Raw genomic sequence first — 16,002 nt, forward strand, 5'->3', positions numbered from 1 at the left:
TGCTTACCTATTGCAGATTCAGTCTTCCCAGCCTGGTGCAGGTCTACAATTTTGTTTCTGGTGTCCTTTGACAGCTCTTTGGTCTTGGCCATAGTGGAGTTTGGAGTGTGACTGATTGAGGTTGTGGACAGGTGTGTTTTATACTGATAACAAGTTCAAACAGGTGCCATTAATAAAGGTAACGAGTGGAGGACAGAGGAGCCTCTTAAAGAAGAAGTTACAGGTCTGTGAGAGCCAGAAATCTTGCTTGTTTGTAGGTGACCAAATACTTATTTTCCACCATAATTTGCAAATCAATTCATAAAAAATCCTACAATGTGATTTTCTGGATTTCTTTTTCTCAATTTGTCTGTCATAGTTGACGTGTACCTATGATGAAAATTACAGGCCTCTCTCATCTTTTTAAGTGGGAGAACTTGCACAATTGGTGGCTGACTAAATACTTTTTTTCCCCACTGTATGTGCAGGGGAAGGTGGATATAATTAAGGAATTAAATGTAATAGATAAAATGTTGAACAAGCAGCATTACCTGTCCTAGTTCTTCATTCAGGTTGGAAGTGCGAGCCACGGCTGGGGTGTTAGTGGGCTCATAGAGCATGTCTGTATCCTGAAATAATCAGATAGAATCTTATGAGACAACACCAACTTCAAACATTTCAACTTTCACATCAAGTGACTAGACGGCAACAGACCTATGTGCCATGCATGAGACACTTGAATTGGGGTCAGAGCTATATGATGAGACATTAACAGGGTTGTGGGTACATGGAATTGACCCCGACCCCTGTCAGTGATAACCACGGGGCTCCAAATCCCGTGTCTTCTCTCACCCAGTTGATGAAGAAGGCCTGGGTGAACTTGATGACCTCCAGAGTCACCAGCAGACTGATGGGGATCAGGTTGTTGAAGAGGATGATGAAGGTGAGGAAGTTGAGTCCAAAGTTTGCGGCGCCCCCATCTGTCAGGGGGAAGGCAAGATTGGGGGGGAGAGAGGAGCAATAGACAAGATTTTTGTCAGTATTGAATCCCACCCAAAACCATGGGGAAAAAGCATAGTTCCCAAAGTTCTAATGCTCAACATTTTCACAACGCAGTGGTACAATGTTGTATCAATGTTGTGCATTAGGTGAGATTTAATACCCATCTCTTCCACCCCACCTCATCCTCTCGCCACTGAAATTGATATTCACTCCAATTAAGGTCCCATAATTATGGCTACAGAACTGGGATTGATCTAGAGTAGAATAATTAATGTCATATAGCAGCAGCCTTGGCATCCAGCATGATCCAGGCAATGAATTCCACAACTCACTGTGAGGATTTATGGATTCTCTTTCACCCGATCCATGATGAAACAATCAAAAACACCAAAAGGGAGACATACAACCCCACTGACAGCGTAGTAGCTCACACAAAAACATGAGTGATGTGAATTACCTTTCCTCAGCTTGCAGGAGTCGCAAGAGAAACTTTCCTCAACCCAAGCGTTTCCCTTTAGTTTAGCAGTTGATTTAAAGACAGAATAATACAAAAGACGGGGTTGAAAATGGAAGCTACTGCTATTGGAAGGACAGCACACAGAGAGGAGAGGAGGGAGGGAGGGAGGTGGGGAAGAAGACACACGTGTTGGATGTCTCAAGACAAAAGGAGAGGGATTCAGTCCAAAGCACATTCCTGTCTCAACCAACAAGTGTAAAAGAGCAGGATGGATTTAGAGATCAACATTGAGCAGTGTGATTGGCCTGCAAGTAACTATTTTCTCTGATGTTTGTGAGGTCACCTTGTTACACATGAACTGGTGTATTCTCAGAGGGGTAAATTAAGGTTGGGATCAGATTAAGTTGCAGCCATGAGCAAGTCAATCACAACAAACCAAGACACGCACCATCCTCCCCCCCCCCCCCCCCCCTTGTGTCTGACTATATCTGTGGTAGATTGGAGTAAAAGTCCTGTAATATGTGATTTTGCGTCAGTATTTGCTTCCATTTCAGAGCATGTGTATCCAGAGGTAAACCCAGCCTATCTCCTCTACTATAACTTTCTACTATAGCAGCGCAATGAGCAGCCACAACTGTCGGCTAACTTTTAGGGGACAGCAAAAACCCACACTGCGCTATGATGAGTTAACGGGTGCAGTGCGGGGTAAGCTCTTTAAGCAGTGGGCAGTCAGCAGAAACCGACACAATCCGAGAAAACAAGCTACCTGCTTTTTAGTGGACGGGGATTTAACCGACAGTGATGTGTAGCAGGTGGTGTGAATGCATAACACTTTATCTGCATAAAGGTTGTTAAGATCTATAGACTGTGAACCATGCCAGTTCGGATGTCAGCAGTGTAGGCTGCGTCAATGTCAAATTCATTATTTATCGTGTGCGCATAATCATTATCGTGCCCTCTCCGACATATGGGGAACGTACAGTATGTGGTTTGAAGTGCGGTGATCCAGCTTCTCTCCCCACTGACCAGCATGCACTGTCAGTCCATTCATCTCGACATTGTGGTCTTCACCTGACTAGAGATTGTGTTGACATGTCTCAATGTGCAATTACAGTCCAATAATTTGGGTACGCAGTATGTAAATGCTACAGTGAAAGTTAATATGACGTGATGAATTCACCACCTCTCTCTTTTGACACAGGTCGGAAAAATCTTCAGTGGACTGAGTCCCTCCGTCCCTAAAAGGAACACAGTCAGTCTCAAGATGGACGCCTGCTTTATGACTCACATCACCCTCATTTGTACACCACTCTCTGCTCCGCCCCACAGGATGGGGTCTTTTAGGTGGACGTTTCAAAGCTACAAACAAGAGCAGTGAAACCCCTGGAGATCGAGCCAATCCAAGACAATGTTCTGAGACTGAGGGGAGAGTGTATGTCATAAAACAAGCATGAAATTGATAAGGACACAACCTCTCCTAACATAGGCCTAGTTGAATAGAGTAATGGCTGTAGTGACAAGTTAATCAGTTTGCAAAACGAGGCTCACAGACTCATTGAAAAAAAGGCCATCTTTTGCAATGAGGAAGAAAAATAATAATCCTAAAGCACTTTTCAAGTAGCCACAGACCTAACCTTCATTATTCTACTCCTGAGGCTGTAAGGTTCTATTACCTGTGGCTTTTATTCTGTCAATAGTAGTTAGTCTAACACTGGCTTTAATTGAAAAACATGTCTCAGAGTGGATGTGAAAATCTATCTTGTGCTGAAATAGATTTTGAATCACTCCTTCTCTCTCTGATTTGCTTTATAAGAATAAACACTGGCAGCGGAGGGACGGAGGGAAAGAGGGAGGGAGACATTTAGAAAATGTCACCGGTAACCCCAGGGATGTACTGCAGCATCCATGTTCAGCTACATACAGAAGCCTCCTGCCTACCAAGAGCTTCCTGAGCGCAATCTCATCTCTGGCTCTCACAGGACAAAGAGCAGAAGTGAAGTTTCATGACTCGTGGTCCATTTGTGGTAAAAAGGCACACAAAAAAGGGGGGCTGGATCTGAGGCCTGGGTTTGCAAAGAGTTTAACGCATCACACAAGAATGGAGGAGAAAGGGAGAAACATTGTGTGGATCAGGCACTAAAAGGAACTGAAGAGTAGAGCGTAAGAGCTGGAGGGGAAAACCTATCGTCGGATCCCTGGCCTGTGCTGTCCATGGCAAGGGGGCCCTTACAAAGTAGGACAACCACATAGAGGGAGCTTAGCAAAGGCAGAGCTTCAGTTAGGGTGTTAGTATGGAAGGGTCATTCACGGATTGGCCAAAGCTTTTAAATGGTTGTTACCTGGAGCTGTTAAAAAACAACAACAAAGAAAAACAAAGAACCAAAACAGAACATTAGAAATGAACCAAAATGTACAGCAGCGCACTGATATTCAACCATTCCTTTCATTCACATCTATGCATGTCACAATCAGTTATGTTTACATGGGAATACCATCATTCCCCATCGCCACATATTTGACTTGTGTTGCAAATACATATACTTTAAAGAAACAAGGACACACTGACATTAACAAAAGGTAACTCAAAATACAACAGAACTAAGCAGACACAATATGTGGACTATATCTGGCGTTTGTGCTCTTACAGTTCAAGTCCATGTACCAGGCTGCATTGCCGTACTGATACTTCCAGATGGTTTGTCCGATGGAGCACACCAGAGAGATGGCCAGTAGACAGCCGAACAGCAGTAGAATTTGGAAGTTTGTGATGCGCTCCACGTTGGACAGCTTCAGAGGCGGCTGTGTGGAATTCTGGACAAAAGTGACAGACATAAGTAATACAATTTATAATACAAAACCCCCCCAAAAATGACTGATATGTGGATTTCTTACCCACCTAAGTGGCTCTGGATAAGAGTGTCTGCTAAATGACAAATGTACATGTGGACCAGCAGAGGGCTTCACCTGCATGAGCTTTGTGTCGTGTCCAGTGTAGACCACGACGCCATGGACCCACTGGGTGTTCCTCAGCTGGGCACCTCGCAGCAGAATCTGGTCCGGACCCAGAGGCACGGTGCTGGAGTCACAAACAGAAGTGTCCATGAGTCTCCAGCACAGGAATAGTGTGAAGGAGCTTGAGAAACTACCGAACTCAAATCCATGGTTGCGCTTACTGCTACAGTGACACTACCACTGAGTAAGGAGGGAACAGAAGTCCTCATTTCTTACAGTTTCAGTTTTCAGGGTCTTTGTTCTACCTCAGGATTGAGATGCAAGTCTGTATTTCAGATGACTGACATCATGTTCTTTATTACTATGGATTGGCAAAGCCCCCAAACAAACACATTAACACTAAGCAGGTGCTTCTAATCTTCTCTTTACTCCATAGAAACGTTCAATTAGCCACAACCCCACACGATTCACTGTGCTGGTCCAACTCCTAACGGCCCTATGAGATGGAAAAGCTGCTAGCTGGTTGAAAAAGGCAGAGCTCCAGAAGTGGAGCGGTGTGTTGTGTCCCACCTGTGTCCGTCAAGACGGATGTTCCCCACAAACTCATAGAGATGGCGATTGGGGCTCTCGCACTCCATGCGCCCGGAGAGACGCATCAGGCTGTCGATGTCCTTGATCTCCGAGGTGATTTGCAGTCCCTATGTTCATGCACGCGCACACACACACACACACAGGTTACATAGATTCCAGGTACCAATTATATTTCAATGAAGTCAATAAAGGGGACAGCCTACATTGAGATTGCATTTCACTTTCGTATTGGACAGAGTTAAAATTGGTTCATGTGCTTTCTGAAATATCAGAAGAAATATCAGAACATCTCATCTGGGAAACTCCTGTAAGGCTGACCAAAAGTCATCCCTGTATGAGTTTCAGTTCAATAGTTCCAAGTTTCCTATTTCCAAGGAGATAGAGATAGAGATAGAGCAAAGGAAAATGTAGGAGACAGAAATAATCACCTGTCGGATTTTGAGGTTTGTTTCTCCATCCAAGTTTGATGTCTCAATGTAGCACATGCCTTGGGGCTCACTTGTTTAAAGGGGACGTAAAAAGCATCAAATTGAACATTGGACCTGGAGAACTTAAGATAACAGTTAATTCTGTATAACAATCAAAACAGACTCATTCATTTATTTAATTATTATTTTTTATCGAGGATTGGGAGGACTCTTTCAACTATTTAAATCAAGGCGCTTACAAACAAAGATGCTGCAAAGTTTTCTGATACCAAGTTGATTTGAACTAATACAGCCAAAAACGTCTCATTTTATGACAGCCCGAAGTCCTGGAAAACCGGCACAGGCAAGGCTAACATCTTTGTTTGCAGCTGCCCTTGAACTCAGTCGACTTTCAAAGAGAGAGAGGGAGCAGGCATGCCGAGCGAGCACTAGAACCACAGCAGAACAAATGGGGCTCTGACAGACACTGGGCACGGGGACAGAGTTATAGAGCGTGCTGGAGCTTTAAGGTGAGGTGGGTCGCTGGTTAGCCACTCTTTTAACAGGGTGATTGATGCATGACGAGGGCCCATCCAAACACAGGGGAGGAAGGAGAAAACCCAAAAGGGTTTTGACCAACTCGAACCCTAACCTCAATCAATGAGGTTTTAGTTTCAGCTGTTTTGAGTCATTGGGTGAGCAATAAGGGCTTTGGATTCCTGACGACAGGCATTTGCTCTGCAGGGATGTTCTAAAACCAGTCAGTCATGCTTCAAATATCCTGTCGACAAGATGGAACCAGTGCATCAACAACACTGTTGGAGTGTTCATGAATATTTAGTATTAATGAAATATTCAAAATATCTACTTGATTAAAATAGATACATTGTTGTAAGCATTCTACAGTATGTTATTATGCAAAGATTAATTAAAATGTTGTAATGTCACAGCCATAGAAATGTCACGATTTCTAAGGTCCCAGCATCCAACGTTTCATGTCAAACAGCAAAGTCTACAGTAGTTTTTAGGGTGGACTTCTAGAGCCATGCACAGTTAGGAACATGGAAACCCGTTCACAGTTCACACCCAAACTTATGATCTTGTCTCAAACTAAAGCATGCTTTTCTGTGGTGGCACACTAAGAAAACTGTAACTGAAACACTTTCCATGTTTGCTTGATGAATAACAGTTTGGATACAGGTCTTAAAGATCAATACAATAATTTATGTCTTGTCTCGCTATATTCTCAAGCCATAAAAACATTTATTGTTAACATGATCAAAATGACTAAGGAATCTGACTGTGCCTAGATGCGAACAATGTGTTCGCTGACCTATTGACCTTAATCTCTGGCTTTACCAACATAACCAGAGCTTTCCCTTCCTGCCTTAGAATGTCAAATCCAATATGCATCATTAATGTTGTCAGTGCAAGACAAAACGTCCTGACCTGTAGTTGCCTTGTATGCTATGCTCCTCTTCCCATGCTCCCACCCCCACGCTCCCACCCCCACCCCCATGCTCGGCAGTGCGGTTCGGTTCCTGACCTGGAAGACAGAATGACGAGGTCGGCCGGGAGGTGATCCCCGTTGGCCGCTTTCACTACCTCCCCAACGCCCACCTGATATTACCCAGCAAGCACCAGGAGGGGCCAGAGAGAGCAGGGGCATCCAGGGGAAGGACATTAGGGAGAGAAGAAGGGGAGGAGGTAGAGTACAAACAAACACCAAAACAAGGGAGGGGAAAGAGAACGGTTTAATTTTATGGAAGAATAAGGACATAGTTTAACCCTTGCACGTCCAGAGGGTTTGGTATAAGCTGGTTTCAAAATCCATTTGGACAAGGTTATTAAAAACTATATTAAGTCATTTATGGTCCCCATATACTGTACTATGCAAATACAATAACCCAATTTACTCAATATAAATCATAGGACGAGAGTAATAACAATTTAATTAGATTTTAGATGAGGTCTGGATTATGTGCAAATAAATCGCTGCTGTGCAAAAATACAAAACAGTGTGCTATATGGATTCAGTACAGCATGTAGGTCTGTGTTATATGGATTCAGTACAGCATGTAGGTCTGTGTTATATGGATTCAGTACAGCATGTAGGTCTGTGTTATATGGATTCAGTACAGCATGTAGGTCTGTGTTATATGGATTCAGTACAGCATGTAGGTCTGTGTTATATGGATTCAGTACAGCATGTAGGTCTGTGCTATATGTATTCAGTACAGCTAGTAGGTCTGTGCTATATGGATTCAGTACAGCTAGTAGGTCTGTGTTATATGGATTCAGTACAGCTAGTAGGTCTGTGTTATATGGATTCAGTACAGCATGTAGGTCTGTGCTATATGGATTCAGTACAGCTAGTAGGTCTGTGTTATATGGATTCAGTACAGCATGTAGGTCTGTGCTATATGTATTCAGTACAGCATGTAGGTATGTGTTATATGGATTCAGTACAGCATGTAGGTCTGTGCTATATGTATTCAGTACAGCATGTAGGTCTGTGCTATATGTATTCAGTACAGCATGTAGGTCTGTGCTATATGTATTCAGTACAGCATGTAGGTCTGTGCTATATGTATTCAGTACAGCATGTAGGTCTGTGCTATATGTATTCAGTACAGCATGTAGGTCTGTGCTATACAGTTGAAGTCTGAAGTTTACATACACCTTAGCCAAATACATTTAAACTCAGTTTTTCACAATTCCTGACATTTAATCCTAGTAAAAATGCCCTGTCTTAGGTCAGTTAGGATCACCACTTTATTTTAAGAATGTGAAATGTCAGAATAATAGTAGAGAGAATGATTTATTTAAGCTTTTATTTATTTCATCACATTCCCAGTGGCTCAGAAGTTTACATACACTCAATTAGTATTTGGTAGCATTGCCTTTAAATTGTTTAACTTGGGTCAAACGTTTCGGGTAGCCTTCCACAAGCTTCCCACAATAAGTTGGGTGAATTTTGGCCCATTCCTCCTGACAGAGCTGGTGTAACTGAGTCAGGTTTGTAGGCCTCCTTGCTCGCACACGCTTTTTCAGTTCTGCCAACACATTTTCTATAGGCTTGAGGTCAGGGCTTTGTGATGGCCACTCCAATACCTTGACTTTGTTGTCCTTAAGCCATTTTGCCACAACTTTGGAAGTATGCTTGGGGTCATTGTCCATTTGGAAGACCCATTTGCGACCAAGCTTTAACTTCCTGACTGATGTCTTGAGATGTTGCTTCAATATATCCACATCATTTTCCTTCCTCATGATGCCATCTATTTTGTGAAGTGCACCAGTCCCTCCTGCAGCAAAGCACCCCCACAGCATGATGCTGCCACCCCCGTTCTTCACGGTTAGGATGGTGTTCTTCGGCTTGCAAGCCTCCCCTTTTTCCTCCAAACATAACGATGGTCATTATGGCCAAACAGTTCTATTTTTGTTTCATCAGACCAGAGGACATTTCTCCAAAAAGTACAATCTTTGTCCCCATGTGCAGTTGCAAACCGTAGTCTGGCTTTTTTATGGCGGTTTTGGAGCAGTGGCTTCTTCCTTGCTGAGAGGTCTTTCAGGTTATGTCTATATTTGACTCGTTTTACTGTGGATACAAATACTTTTGTACCTGTTTCCTCCAGCATCTTCACAAGGTCCTTTGCTGTTGTTCTGGGATTGATTTGCACTTTTCGCACCAAAGTACGTTCATCTCTAGGAGACAGAACGAGTCTCCTTCCTAAACGGTATGATGGCTGCGTGGTCCCATAGTGTTTATACTTGCCTACTATTGTTTGTACAGATGAACGTGGTACCTTCAGGCGTTTGGAAATTGCTCCCAAGGATGAACCAGACTTGTGGAGGTCTACAATTTCTTTTCTGAGGTCTTGGCTGATTTCTTTGGATTTTCCCATGATGTCAAGCATAGAGACACTGAGTTTGAAGGTAGGCCTTGAAATACATCCACAGGTACACCTCCAATTGACTCAAATGATGTCAATTAGCCTATCAGAAGCTTCTAAAGCCATGACATAATTTTCTGGAATTTTCCAAGCTGTTTAAAGGCACTTAGCTTATGTAAACTTCCGACCCACTGGAATTGTGATACAGTGAATTATAAGTGAAATAATCTGTCTGTAAACAATTGTTGGAAAAATTACTTGTGTCATGCACAAAGTAGATGTCCTAACCGACTTGGCAAAACTATAGTTTGTTAAAAAGAAATTTGTGGAGTGGTTGAAAAACGAGTTTTAATGACTCCAACCTAAGTGTATGTAAACTTCCGACTTCAACTGTATGTATTCAGTACAGCATGTAGGTCTGTGCTATATGGATTCAGTACATCATGTAGGTCTGTGCTATATTGATTCAGTACAGCATGTAGGTCTGTTGCATTGTTTCAGCTTTTTCAGAGTTTGGGTAATAGGTAACAGAGGACATATCAGACAGTAAACCGAGGCAGGGCCCGGATTAAGACCTGGTCCAAATGAAGTTTGAAAAGGTGAAGGAGGAAAGGAGCTGAAGACATGTTAGAAGGAAGTGATAATTCCCACAATGCAATACTGTTTCTCAGTCTTTTAAACTCTCTTATCAATAGCAGTAGCAGCCTTGGATCTTCACAAAGGCATGAAGAACAACATTAAAAATGTAGCAGGCACATAACCTGCCTTGATAGTAGGCCTACGTTTTAAATCGAGGCACTTAAAATGTCTTCTCTTATTTGGAATCAATCATCACTTCCTTGGGAGAGCTGACAGAGAGAGGGAGGGAGGGAGCGAGAGAACAGAGGAGGAGGAGGAGATGTCCTCAGGGTCTGGCAGGAACAGGTAGGTGAACCCACAGACTTCTACCTGGATGACAGTAGGATAGAGTCCGCAGGTATGTAATCTGAGCATCCTACTCGAATTATATCTCCCACCATTGCCTGGAAGAAACACACTGGTTACTGGTGGATAGAGACCACCACCTGGAAGAAACACACTGGTTCCTGATGGATAGAGACCACTGCCTGGAAGAAACACACTGGTTCCTGATGGATAGAGACCACCGCCTGGAAGAAACACACTGGTTACTGGTGGATAGAGACCACCGCCTGGAAGAAACACACTGGTTCCTGATGGATAGAGACCACTGCCTGGAAGAAACACACTGGTTCCTGATAGATAGAGACCACTGCCTGGAAGAAACACACTGGTTCCTGATAGATAGAGACCACTGCCTGGAAGAAACACACTGGTTCCTGATGGATAGAGACCACTGCCTGGAAGAAACACACTGGTTTCTGATGGATAGAGACCACCGCCTGGAAGAAACACACTGGTTACTGGTGGATAGAGACCACTGCCTGGAAGAAACACACTGGTTACTGATGGATAGAGACCACTGCCTGGAAGAAACACACTGGTTACTGATGGATAGAGACCACTGCCTGGAAGAAACACACTGGTTCCTGATGGATAGAGACCACTGCCTGGAAGAAACACACTGGTTACTGATGGATAGAGACCACTGCCTGGAAGAAACACACTGGTTACTGATGGATAGAGACCACTGCCTGCCTGGAAGTCATGGAAATGATAAACATGGGAATAAATAAGCCAGTCAGGGAAAGGCTTGTTATGGTTCTTCTTTCCAGGGTTGGTCAACCAGGTAGAATACCTGGGTCGTCTTTATTAGGCGACAAACGGAAGAATGTGGCATGAAACATGAAGGGACTACACCTAGACTGGTTTTCATTTTCTGTTAAGGTGTGCCCTAATGAAAACGATTACATCTTTTTTTTCTGTGAGGAACCATAAAAGCTAGAGGGCACAGACGTGCATTTGCATTTCATACCCTGGCAAACTCCTCGTTTCTGCCAATAATGTCAGAATGAGATCTTCCCATAAGCATGAATATACTATCTAGATCAGTAATTCACCTTGTTCTGTACCCTCTGGGGTTTATCATTAAGTGTTTGGCTTCCCCAATTTCAGAGGCAATTTCTCACAGTAATGGTAAAAAAATATGCAACAAACCTCTCCCGGTTTGAAATTACAATATATTTACCCGGGCCACTAAAACCATGCATTCTCAGAGTGGAACAAGAGGCAACGGTGAATCATTTCTTAACGTCTTCTACTGCCTCACACACATTTTTGCACCTGATTGTTGTGGGCGGACCATTTCTGACACGGTAATTAAGTGGGGTGTTTTATGACCACTGGATTAAAAGCTGCTCTCTCTCTCTCTCTGTCTGTTATGTCCTCGGGCATAGCCTTCCTTTTCTTAACGCTCTCTGTCCACATGGAAGCAGTGGATTAATTAGTGGCCAGGCCAGGCCAGGCTGATGAAAGGGGCCGAATGGCGAACAGGAGGTGTGTGAAGGGGGGGGGTTCCTACTTATTATAGAGAGAGAGATAGGAAGAGACTGGTGTGGACATATCCTCATCAACATATGTTCTTTGTTCCAGTTCTTGTGGGATGTCAGTGGCTGTCTATGAATATCTCTCCTAGAATAATATCACACCCTTGCCTGATGCCGTTGGTTAAAGGGGAAGTTCCGTATTTTACAAATTAATGTTAGATGGTCCAGGCATCCTTAAAAAGGTTATTAATGTATTTATTTACATGGTTGCCCCCATCACTCCCATTTATTATCAGCTAGCTGTGCCTAAAGTTAGCAGAAGTTTGTAGTGGCCATTCAAAGAAAACCGATCCATGGATTACCCTACAATCTCTAACGGTGCATACACTACTTTCAGAGTGCGGAACAATCTAAGACTGAATTGTAAAATACAGAATTTTCCCTTTAAGTTAAGAGGATGTAGTCCGGTAACGTACCTTGGCCCAGTGCACGATCTCCCAGGCACCGTTCCTCAGCACTTTAAATAGCAGAGACAAAAGGTAAGAGAAGTGCTGTGATACGCAGGATAAATCATCACCACCATGCTTTGTTTAGCCCACTTGGAAGGCACAGTGTTACACAACGCACACAGAGCCATATATTCTGTCCTGTCATACGACAACAAAGAAATACATTCATCTTTTGAAGGCTAGGCCTATATACGTAATGTACTACATAATATATACACTACCGTTCAAAAGTTTGGGGTCACTTAGAAATGTCCTTGTTTTCGAAAGAAAATCCTATTTTTTTTGTCCATTAAAATAACATCAAATTCATCAGAAATACAGTGTAGACAGTGTTAATGTTGTAAATGGCTATTGTAGCTGGAAACGGCTGATTTTTTATGGAATATCTACATAGGCGTACAGAGGCCCATTATCAGCAACCATCAGTCCTGTGTTCCAATGGCACGTTGGGTTTGCTAATCCAAGTTTATCATTTGAAAAAGGCTAATTGATCATTAGAAAACCCTTTTGCAATTATGTTAGCACAGCTGAAAACTGTTGTGCTTATTAAAGTTGAGTATGTGGAGCATCGGCAATTGTGGGTTCGATTACAGGCTCAAAATGGCTAGAAACAAATAACTTTCTTCTGAAAATCGTCAGTCTATTCTTGTTCTGAGAAATGACGGCTATTCCATGCGAGAAATTGCCAAGAAACTGAAGATCTCGTACAACGCTGTGTACTACTCCCTTCACAGAACAGCGCAAACTGACTCTAACCAGAATAGAAAGAGGAGTGGGAGGACAAATACATTAGTGCGTAGTTTGAGAAACAGGCGCCTCACAGGTCCTCAACTGGCAGCTTCATTAAATAGTCGTGTGTGTGTGTATATATATATATATATATATATATATATATATATATATATATATATACACACACACACACACACACAGTGGGGAGAACAAGTGTTTGATACACTGCCGATTTTGCAGGTTTTCCTACTTACAAAGCATGTAGAGGTCTGTAATTTTTATCATAGGTACAATTCAACTGTGAGAGACGGAATCTAAAACAAAAATCCAGAAAATCACATTGTATGATTTTTAAATAATTAATTTGCATTTTATTGCATGACAAATATTTGATACATCAGAAAAGCAGAAAATATTTGGTACAGAAACCTTTGTTTGCAATTACAGAGATCATATGTTTCCTGTAGGTCTTGACCAGGTTTTCACACACTGCAGCAGGGATTTTGGCCCACTCCTCCATACAGACCTTCTCCAGATCCTTCAGGTTTCGGGGCTGTCGCTGGGCAATACGGACTTTCAGCTCCCTCCAAAGATTTTCTATTGGGTTCAGGTCTGGAGACTGGCTAGGCCACTCCAGGACCTTGAGATGCTTCTTACGGAGCCACTCCTTAGTTGCCCTGGCTGTGTGTTTCGGGTCGTTGTCATGCTGGAAGACCCAGCCACGACCCATCTTCAATGCTCTGACTGAAGGAAGGAGGTTGTTGGCCAAGATCTCGCGATACATGGCCCCATCCATCCTCCCCTCAATACGGTGCAGTCGTCCTGTCCCCTTTGCAGAAAAGCATCCTCAAATAATGATGTTTCTACCTACATACTTCACGGTTGGGATGGTGTTCTTGGGGTTGTACTCATCCTTCTTCTTCCTCCAAACACGGCAAGTGGAGTTTAGACCAAAAAGCTCTATTTTTGTCTCATCAGACCACATGACCTTCTCCCATTCCTCCTCTGGATCATCCAGATGGTCATTGGCAAACTTCAGACGGGCCTGGATATGCGCTGGCTTGAGCAGGGGGGACCTTGCGTGCGCTGCAGGATTTTAATCCATGACGGCGTAGTGTGTTACTAATGGTTTTCTTTGAGACTGTGGTCCCAGCTCTCTTCAGGTCATTGACCAGGTCCTGCCGTGTAGTTCTGGGCTGATCCCTCACCTTCCTCATGATCATTGATGCCTCACGAGGTGAGATCTTGCATGGAGCCCCAGACCGAGGGTGATTGACCGTCATCTTGAACTTCTTCCATTTTCTAATAATTGCGCCAACAGTTGCCAACAGGTCTGTGAGAGCCGGAATTCTTACTGGTTGGTAGGTGATCAAATCCTTATGTCATGCAATAAAATGCAAATTAATTACTTAAAAATCATACAATGTGATTTTCTGGATTTTTGTTTTAGATTCCATCTCTCACAGTTGAAGTGTACCTATGATAACAATTACAGACCTCTACATGCTTTGTAAGTAGGAAAACCTGCAAAATTGGCAGTGTATCAAATACTTGTTCTCCCCACTGTATATATATAGTACCAGTCAAGGGTTTTTCTTTATTTTTACTATTTTCTACATTGTAGAATAATAGTGAAGACATCAAAACTATGATTAGTAACCAAAAGTGTTAAACAAATCAAAATCTATTATATATTTTAGATTCTTCAAAGTAGCCACCCTTTGCCTTGATGACAGATTTGCACACTCTTGGCATTCTCTCAACCAGCTTCACCTGGAATGCTTTTCCAACAGTCTTGAAGGAGTTCCCACATATGCTGAGCACTTGTTGGCTGCTTTTCCTTCACTCTGCCGTCCAACTCATCCCAAACCATCTCAATTGGGTTGAGATCGGGGGATTGTGGAGGCAGGGTCATCTGATGCAGCACGCCATCGCTCTCCTTCTTGGTAAAATAGCCCTTACACAGCCTGGGGGTGTGTTGGGTCAATGTCCTGTTGAAAAACAAATGATAGCCTCACTAAGCCCAAACCAGATGGGATGGCGTATCGCTGCAGAATGCTGTGGTAGCCATGCTGGTTAAGTGTGCCTTGAATTCTAAATAAAATCACAGACAGTGTCACCAGCAAAGCACCCCCATACCATAACACCGCTTCCACCATGCTTTACAGTGGGAACTACACATGCGGAGATCATCCGTTCACCCACACCGCGTCTCACAAAGACATGGCGGTTGGAACCTTAAATCTCATATTTGGACTCCAGACCAAAATGACAAATTTCCTCCGGTCTAATGTCCATTGCTCGTGTTTCTTGGCCCAAGCAGGTCTCTTCTTATTATTGGTGTCCTTTAGTAGTGGTTTCTTTGCAGCAATTCGACTATGAAGGCCTGATTCACACAGTCCCCTCTGAACAGTTGATGTTGAGATGTGTATGTTACTTGAACTCTGTGAAGCATTTATTTGGGCTGCACTTTCTTAGGCTGGTAACTCTAATGAACTTATCCTCTGCCGCAGAGGTAACTCTGGGTCTTCCATTCCTGTGGTGGTCCTCATGAGAGCCAGTTTCATCATAGCGCTTGATGGTTTTTGCGACTGTACTTGAAGAAACGTTCAATGTTCATGAAATATTCCTTCTTGACTGACTTTCATGTCCTAAAGTAATGACGGACTGTTGTTTCTCTTTGCTTATTTGAGCTGTTCTTGCCATAATATGGACTTGGTCTTTTACCAAATAGGGCTATCTTCTGTATACCCCCCCTACCTTGTCACAACACAACTGATTGACTCAAACGCAATAAGATGGAAAGAAATTCCACAAATTAACTTTTAAGAAGGCACACCTGTTAATTGAAATGCATTCCAGGTGACTACCTCATGAAGCTGGTTGAGAGAATGCCAAGAGTGTGCAAAGCTGTCATCAAGGCAAAGGGTGGATATTTGTTTAAAACTTTTTTGGTTACTACATGATTTCATACGTGTTATTTCATAGTTTTGATGTCTTCACTATTATTCTACAATGTAGAAAAATATAATAAAG

The 16,002-nt window shown here is 42.9% G+C and overlaps 1 protein-coding gene across 2 annotated transcripts in view; it reads right to left on the minus strand.

Annotated features, from left to right (window-relative positions):
• The window catches only part of atp8a1 (ATPase phospholipid transporting 8A1), a 182,245-nt gene that overhangs the window by 96,532 nt on the left and 69,711 nt on the right, over positions 1–16,002 (minus strand). Inside the window, exons 6-13 of one of the 2 annotated variants that reach the window (XM_084150005.1) lie at positions 12,202–12,242; positions 10,230–10,303; positions 5,410–5,479; positions 4,961–5,088; positions 4,403–4,514; positions 4,084–4,249; positions 832–959; positions 531–608 (exon numbers count right to left, since the gene is read on the minus strand). In XM_084150005.1, the coding sequence (XP_084006131.1) occupies positions 531–608; positions 832–959; positions 4,084–4,249; positions 4,403–4,514; positions 4,961–5,088; positions 5,410–5,479; positions 10,230–10,303; positions 12,202–12,242 (797 nt within the window). Of the gene's footprint in view, positions 1–530; positions 609–831; positions 960–4,083; positions 4,250–4,402; positions 4,515–4,960; positions 5,089–5,409; positions 5,480–6,934; positions 7,009–10,229; positions 10,304–12,201; positions 12,243–16,002 lie in introns of both variants that reach the window. The other variant, XM_084150006.1, reaches the window with a different exon arrangement.

Source organism: Coregonus lavaretus (genome assembly GCF_964263955.1).
Source record: "Coregonus lavaretus genome assembly, chromosome: 32".
Classification (NCBI taxonomy): Eukaryota; Metazoa; Chordata; class Actinopteri; order Salmoniformes; family Salmonidae; genus Coregonus; species Coregonus lavaretus.